This window comes from Triticum aestivum, chromosome 2B (genome assembly GCF_018294505.1).
Source record: "Triticum aestivum cultivar Chinese Spring chromosome 2B, IWGSC CS RefSeq v2.1, whole genome shotgun sequence".
In the NCBI taxonomy this organism is placed as follows: Eukaryota; Viridiplantae; Streptophyta; class Magnoliopsida; order Poales; family Poaceae; genus Triticum; species Triticum aestivum.
The window spans coordinates 13,412,144-13,420,697 of record NC_057798.1 but is presented as its reverse complement, the minus strand read 5'-3'; the positions used below and the strand labels follow the sequence as shown (position 1 = coordinate 13,420,697).

The following is an 8,554-nucleotide window of genomic DNA, read 5'->3' as shown; positions in this document are numbered from 1 at the left end:
GGACCATTGCTATGACAAAATTGTGGTTAACTCCCTGCAAATTATACCCAGTGTTCCAGTGATAAGGAAGTCTCTATCCTATCTGGACGCTGTGCTTGGACAGCCTGTGGTTACTGAAGTTTCTTCTGCTGAGGTGACATGCCAGCAAGCCCCTGCGTTGTACTATGTACAATCGCCTGCTGATTCGGGGGAAGAAAATATGGAGGTTATTCCTACTCCACCTATGGTGAATGAGACCCAAACCAGACTGAGCCAGAGGACAGCTGGTGGCAATATTGAGCATATGGGGGCTCGAGCAGAGAAAATGACTAGGAAGAGAAACCTACAAGGTAAAGTAAAAAACCCAAACTCCAATTCCTTTGAGATTCTTACAAATCTAGAGATTGTTGATACTGCTGCTAAAATGGGAGTGGATATCCCTGACAACAATTTTACTGTTGTTGATGTGATTAGGGAATTGGAAAAATCTAGAGCTAATTTAGCTGAGAAAACTGAAACCAATGCTCAACAACATGAAAAAGTGTTGTTTATAACTAATGGTGCTGGAGATATATCCCCTCTAAATACTGAATGGTTGAAAGATGGGAAGATTGAGGAGGATGATTTTACTGTGGTTAGATCTAGACGGAAAGAAAAAAAGAAAGTTAATGTAGTCATATCTAAACCTGTGACTAGAAGTCAAAAGAATAAAGTGTGTTCTGATGCTGGTTCGACCATGGCTCCTGGTAAACCTAGCAATAAGAACCATTCCCCCAAAAACAAGAAAAAATGATTAGTTTGTTTTGGAATTGTAGAGGTGTTGGGAAGAGAGGTATGTCAACCTGTATGCTAGACTTGATTAGAGATCATAGTTTGGACTTTGTTGGTATTCAGGAAACTATGAAAAAGGATTTTTCCTCTAAATTCTTGAGGAAAATTGATCCTGGGGAATGTTTTGAGTGGAGATGGACTCCCTCAGTGGGTAAATCTGGGGGGATTTTATGTGGCACTAAGAAAGACACTTTTGATGTTAAAAAATGTGAGGTGGGTAAATACATCATGAAGATGGAGGTGTGGGATAAGAGTAAGATGTTGAACTATTGTATTCTAGTGGTTTATGGATCTGCTCATGAGGAGCATAAGGTGGAATTCCTGACTGAACTGTCTGACATGTGCGGTAATATTACTTACCCTTACATTGTGGGTGGGGATTTCAATATTTTAAGATACGTCAGGGAGAAGAATAAGAAAACCAGAATTAGCCATGCTTCTGACCTGTTTAATTACATCATCAATACATTCTGCCTTAGGGAAGTTGATATGAATGGAGGTTTATATACTTGGTCGAATAAGCAGCAAAACCCTACCCTAGAAAAGTTGGACCGTGTACTTATGTCCAGTTCTTGGGAGAGGCAGTTTCCTTTAACGTTTGTTAGAAAGCTAGTCAAGGAGATTTCGGATCACAGCCCCCTGATCCTGAATACTGATGACTTGTTACCTAATCCAGGTCGTCAGAGAGAATTCAGATTCGATCTTAACTGGCTCGAAAACCCGGAGTTTATAACCTTAGTGGCTAAGGTGTGGTTGAAACCGGTTAACTCTAAAAATCCCATTGATGTTCTAAACATTAAGTTGAAGAGATTCAAAAAATTCTTTAAAGGATGGGGTGCTAATCTTTTTGGCAAATCGAGAAAGAGGAGAAGGGACCTCAGGGAGGAGTTAGAGCATCTAGAAAAATTAGAAGAAACAGATGCGTTGTCTCCTGAGCTATATGAGAGGAAAGTTGAGATATCGGCAGAATTATATGATCTGTTAGTGGAGGAGGAGGTGGCTTGGATGCAAAAATCACACGAAAATTGGCTCTTGAAAGGGGATAGGAATACTGACTACTTCCACAGAATTGTGAATGGGAGGAGGCGGAGAAATACTATTTTTTCTCTTAGTTGTGGGGATGTGATTATTGAAGGAAATAATAATCTCTTGGAACATGCCACTAATTTCTATAAGGAACTTTTTGGTCCAGCAGTTGGAAACTTATGTAAAATGAAGGAAGATATGTGGGAATCACGTGAGAAATTGTCAGACATTGACAACTTTATCCTTACTAGACCCTTTTCTGAAACAGAAGTCAAGAATGCACTATTCTCTATGAAACCAAATAAAGCTCCTGGTCCAGATAATATTCCTATTGAGTTCTTCCAACATTGTTGGGAGATTGTGAAAAATGAAGTGATGATGCTTTTTGACTGGTTCCATGATAACAAACTGGATGTGCAGCGTCTCAATTATGGGATTATGACTCTACTGCCTAAGGTTGTGGGGGCAAACAAGATTCAGCAATTCAGGCCTATTTGCTTGCTTAGATGTATATACAAGCTGATAACCAAAGTTCTGACTATTAGGTTGGAACCTTTTGTGGATATTCTCTTCAGTAGACATCAAAATGCGTTCATCAAGAAGCGTGACATCATGGATGGGATCATGTCCCTGCATGAAATCTTGCACCACACTTACAATAGGAAGGAAACTGGTATTGTGTTGAAACTTGACTTCGAAAAGGCTTACGATAAAGTCAACTGGGACTTCCTTTTGGATTGCCACAGAATGAGAGAATTCCATCCGAAATAGGTCGAGTGGGTCAGTAAAATTTTAGTGGGGGGTACAGTTAGTGTGAAGTTGAATGATGAGGTGGGCCCATACTTTCAAAGCTCGAAAGGGGTGCGCCAAGGGGACCCTTTCTCACCTTTTCTTTTCAATTTAGCTGCTGATTGTTTGACAAAAATGATACTTAAAGCCCAACAAAACGGCTTATTCAAGGGTCTGGTCTCGGACTTGATCCCAAATGGAGTAGCTATTCTCCAGTATGCGGATGACACAATTTTGTGCTTCGAGGATAATATCAGGAATGCTCTGAACATTAAGTTGCTTTTATACCTCTTTGAGGTCATGTCAGGTCTGAAAATTAACTTCCTGAAGAGCGAGATCTTCTCTGTCCGTGCGGACGATGAGACTATGCATATGTATGCTGAGATGTTTAACTGCCAGATAGGTAGCTTCCCTATGAAATACCTAGGCATGCCGGTCAGTTATGCCGGTTTGAAGTGTGGGGATTGGAGTTTTGTGGAGGACAAATTCACCATGCATGGTGAGAACTGGATTAGTGAAGTTCTGTCTATGGGACGGAGGCTTATTAAAGTAAATGCAGTACTGTCCCACATACCAACGTTTTACATGTCCATGTTCCTTTTAAACAAGACTACTCTAGAAAGGTGGGACAAGCCAAGAAGGAAATTCTTCTGGCATAGGAAGGGAAAGAAAAAAGGATACCATATGGTCAAATGGGACCGCGTTTGTCGGTCCAAAAAGAAAGGAGGCCTAGGGGTTAAGGAGCTGAGAAAACAAAATATTAGCTTGCTGGTGAAATGGTGGTGGAAGTTAGATAAAAATAAGGGCCTCTGGCAGGATATAGTTAAGGCTAAGTACCTCAAAAAATCCTCGGTGGCCATGGTGGAGGTAAAGAACAATGATTCCCAGTGTTGGAAATCCCTCTTGAGAGTGAAAAATTTATATATGAAGGGCGGAGGTGTCAAACTGAATAAAGGGGATGTAGCCAGATTATGGTTCGATGAATTGGAAGGAAGGATTCCATTTAAAGAAAAGTTTCCAGTGCTTTTTGAGATTTGTGTTGAGCAAAACTGTACTGTTGATAAAATAGAAGATCTAAATCATATCACCTCCTTTAGGAGGAGGATGTCTCCTGAGATGAGGAGCCAATGGGATGAAATGAAAAGGGAGGTACTGGCTCTCAAACAAAATGATTTACCTGATGAAGTTTACTGGAAGTTTGATAAGACTGGTTTATATTCAACCAAGTCAATGTATAGATGGTTAGAAAAGGATGTTGCTGGTTCCAATTTCAATTGGATTTGGGATGCTAAGCTCCCCTTGAAAATACAAATCTTCTTATGGCAAGTGGGGCATAATGCCATTTTGACTAGAGATAATATGAAAAAAAGAGCTTGGCCCGGAAACCCCTGTTGCTCCTTTTGCAACCAATTGGAAACAACCCCGCACTTGTTGTTCCTGTGTCTGGTGTCTAGAGTAGTTTGGAGAACTGTAGGGGCTCTTCTTGGGACGGATTGCTGTCCTAATTCCATCTGGCAGTATTACACTTGGATGTACAGCTTCCTGCCTGGCTTTGATAAAATTTATACTGTGGGCTTGGCAGCCATATGCTGGGCCATTTGGCTAGCCCGGAACAGAGCTACTTTTGAACACAAATGGATTAATTCTCCTTTTGAGATCGTGTTCACAGCTTGCGCCTTTCTAATGTATTGGGCAGGTCTTCAGAAACCTGGGATGGAAGAGATGGTGAAGGGAGCGGAGATGCTGAAAGCGAATACCACTCAGATGATGCTGCTGTGTGGACCTCCTCCGGCGACAAACACGGAAGGGCGCGACTGAAAGTGAAGATGGGTGACACTCTGGAATCGGCTTCGTCTGCGGAGGACGCACTGCTGGTTCTCTACTGGCATAGGATGTTGTAGTTCATTTTGGCAAATCTGGGGGTACTTTTTTGGCCTCGTCCTGGTGATGTGCGGCTGTAATATGTGCGATACTTCTCTAGTTTCTGTAGGCAGTTTTGGGTGATAGCAGGTTTTCGCCCCATGATCTGATGTTCCTGATGACAGGCGCAGATAGTGGGTTTCCTGCTATTGCCCCGAACTCGCTTTTCTTCTTTCCCTAGCCCCTCTAGTTTCAGTTTCCTGAGACAATGTATTTCCGTTATGAAAGTAATGGAAAGGGGAAAAGCCTGGTTCGAAAAAAAAGCAAGGTGCTCAAACAACTTAGCGAGTTGCCGTCGAATATAATTTTTTGAATGAATTGCCGTCGAATATATCTACCGCCACAAGCGCCTCTTGAGTCGCCGCCGCCTGCTCCGTCCCAAACACTGCCGCCAACGCCCCCACTGCTGCTGCTGCTGGAAAAGGGGAGGGAAATGAGGGAGGTCACTGTTGCTTCACCAATTGATTCACGCTGCCAGGGGGAAATTTTTGCTCATGATACCAATTGCCACACCCTAGTTGGAATCGAGAAGGAATTACGATGTAGATCAACACGGATCTCACAGGAAGAAAGGGGAAAGTAGCCCCCCCTCTAGGGTTTGTATTACTACTCCCTCCGTTCCTAAATATATTCTTGTTAGAGATTTCAATATGGACTACACACGGAGAAAAATAAGTAAATCTACATTCTAAAATACATCTATATACATCCATATGTAGTTTATATTGAAATGTATTAAAGACATTTATTTAGGAACGGAAGGAGTAAGATATATGTTTGTGTTAGGTAGAGAATCTCTGGATATTCGATCCTCCTTACAGATAGAGTGGCATGCTTATATATATATATTTTGAACCAATAGAGTGGCATGCTTATATGCTCTGCCGGCAACGGTGAAACGATACAGGGCGGCAATGAACTTTTATTGTAAAAGTAAATAATGCTTCGGCGAAGTAGGCGAGCCACGCGAGCCGTCAGATCTCCGGAACATCTTGAACATCAGCCGCATGTTAACTGACGAAGAATGACACTGAAACTGAATATGCAGGCCTGACACCGGCGAGCTCTACAACGGTGCGCCCTTCTCCTTTTTTTCAATGACAATAGCCAAAACTGAATGAGATCAGTGGTCAGTGTGTAGTCTTCACCAACCTCCGGTTGCTGAAAACAGGTGGTAAAGTTTAATTAAAGTGAAGCTATCTGGGCACAAGGGCATGATCTGAGTGTGTTTGAATTAATTTGCCTGCAGTCGAACTTCAGGCACTCTTTTTCATCTCTTTTGCAAACATACAGCATCGATCCAAATCAATAGGTTCTGAATTACCTGAAACATTGTAAAGTCCACTTGCAGCCGGCCACTAGATTGGATCTGCATCAACAATTTTTCGCTCGGAAGTACTCAGAATATTTTCACATATCAAGCAACCTTTCAATAGTATTTTGACTCCAATCAGACAAGGCGGAGAGAGAAAGTGGAAGTATCTAAATACTTTGCTCGTTCAAGTGAATAACTAGTGAATAGTGTATTATCCTCTGTTTCTTAAACTGCAAAAACATCTTATATTTAGGAATAGAGGGAACACTATACTTGACAACTCGAGGCGCAGATGAAAAACGAATTCTTTGCAGTAGACCATGGCGATTGTCCCGACTGTCAAGTTACACAGGGAGGGAGCCGTCCAACTCGCTGCTCAAGACCGACCTGCGGGAGCTCTTAACGCTCTTGGCGTTCTTATGGTGGAGAGATTAAGCATGAACATGGAGAACTAATTAAGCTAAGAAGTCGATCCAGCTATTATGGTTTCTTGTTGTTCAAGTGTTGTAAACTTGTAATACACAATGAAATCCTATTTTGCTTCCAAGATCGGAATTCGATCCAAACAATTTCGACCATCAAACTTTTCTAGAGTAGAGCACACATATAAAATGATAATTAAAATTTACAAGTTGGTATGGAACAATATTAATTTGGACCTACCTACTGTGAATACTAAAAACACAAGCCAATGTTTTTCGTGTCACTTGGGCAGTTGGCTTGTCATTCTCATATGTTTTTACTAGTAGAGCAACTTTTGTACTCCATGGGGTACTAGACCATTATACAATACAACGACATGTAGTTTATAAGGACACATGTTAGCAGCCGTGTATCACCCACCCTCGAACTCGTCACAGCCAATTGTTTGGAGACTTCTCTATTGTGTGACGAAACTCTCCAAGACTTGGCAGAGGCTTGTTAACTTGTCCAGACTCCATAGCCATCAACCAGCTGCTTTCCTCATTGATCGTCTTCCTGCTTGCTATGGAAGCTGCCATATCTGTAGTCACTGCTGAACTAGTGAGCCGTTTCATCTCCTTCCTGAAGAACAAGTACCAATCCTCCTTGAACCATGCCGAATCCGAGGAGAAGGTGAGGGAGAGATTGCAGCACCTCCTGATGAGAGTCAGCATCGTCATGGAGGAGGCGGATGGGCGGTACATAACCAACTCTGGGATGTTATTGCAACTCAAGATGCTCTCAGAGGCCATGTACAAAGGATACCGCGTGCTGGACACCTTGAGGTACAAATCCTTTCAAGACAGTGTAGGCTTTGACAAGGTTAGCGTCAACGACTCATCTAGTAGCAGCTTGTATTTAGCTATTCCTTTCAAGCGTTCTCGAACATATAGAGAAAATGATGACAAGGCCATGCGCCTCGAGTCAGATGGTGCCTTGGAAAGCTTAGAAATTGTTGTTGCTCACATGGCAGAATTTGTTGTGCTTCTGACTGGATGTGAGCGCATGTCTCGTAGGCTATACGATGTTTATCTTTACACCACCAACTTCATGTTCGGCCGACACGCCGAAAAGCAAAAGCTCTTGACCTTCTTGTTGGAGCACAACAACCCTCCTGGTGATCATGCACTAGCAGTTCTTCCAGTCATAGGTGGTGTTGGAGTTGGGAAGAAAACATTGGTTGCTCATGTGTGTGGCAACGAGAGGGTTCGCTCACGCTTCTCCTCTATTTTGCACTTGAATGGAAACAACCTCATGACGATACTTGACCACGGAAGGAGCATGTTTGGGATGATGTTGGTAGTTATTGAGTTTGCTTCTGATGTGGATGACGATGAATGGAAAAGGTTTCACTCCTTTCTCATAAGAGTCAGCAGAGGAAGCAGAATCATCATCATAAGTAAACTTACAAGATTAGCCCGGTTTGGATCAGTGCAACCTATTTTTCTAAGTGTTTTGTCTTATGATGAGTTGAGATATCTTTTCAAGACACTGGCATTCAGGAACATAGATCCCACAGAATATCCACAACTAGTAAAAATAGCAGATGGGTTTGCCAAGGAGTTGCACACTATGCAAGGCGCACTTGTCGCAACAAATATGTACGCAGATGTCTTGAGAAGGAACCTCGATGTTCTGTTCTGGCGTTGCATATTGGACAGGGGAATAAGATATGTTAAAAGAAACATCTCCATATATGGCGTGCACCCAAGCACGCTTCTAGAACAAGGCCACCCAGTGGACATAACGGACTTTGCTTTGCACCCACTTAGCATGAGACGTTATACAATTAATGCTTCAATCAAGGAGGAATCACCAAGTGTGACATTGGGGGAACTTCTAGCTGATCCTAGCATTAGGCCCAAAAAAGATTTCATTCTAATTTCATGGGAATCAAGGATACCCCCTCGCAACACATTTGCCCGCTTTGTTACAAGTCATGCTGAGGACACAAGTGAAGGTAGTGCTTTACATCCCGGGAGGAAACGACGAGGAGTGCCCATCTAATTTTATTTCAATACTTGTGTAATCTAGTTCATGTTGTAAATTATTTATACATGTAAACAGATGTGTTCATGTATATGGATTACAATTGAACTAAATGTATTACAGGTCTCATGTAACGTATAGTAAACTTGTATGTTTTACTTGATCAAACTATCCAGCTCATGAACTTCTAGTCTTTGTTTCTAGTTGTCTCAGTAATGTTGCTTTACAAGAATGAGGTACATG

At 42.1% G+C, this 8,554-nt stretch overlaps 1 protein-coding gene across 1 annotated transcript; it reads left to right on the top strand.

The window, feature by feature from the left end:
• The first annotated feature begins 6,847 nt into the window (after nucleotides 1-6,847).
• On the top strand, nucleotides 6,848-8,329 carry LOC123039957 (uncharacterized). The gene has a single exon (XM_044462932.1). It carries the CDS (start codon nucleotides 6,848-6,850, stop codon nucleotides 8,327-8,329), a length of 1,482 nt encoding a protein of 493 aa, XP_044318867.1.
• Nucleotides 8,330-8,554: the final 225 nt, after the last annotated feature.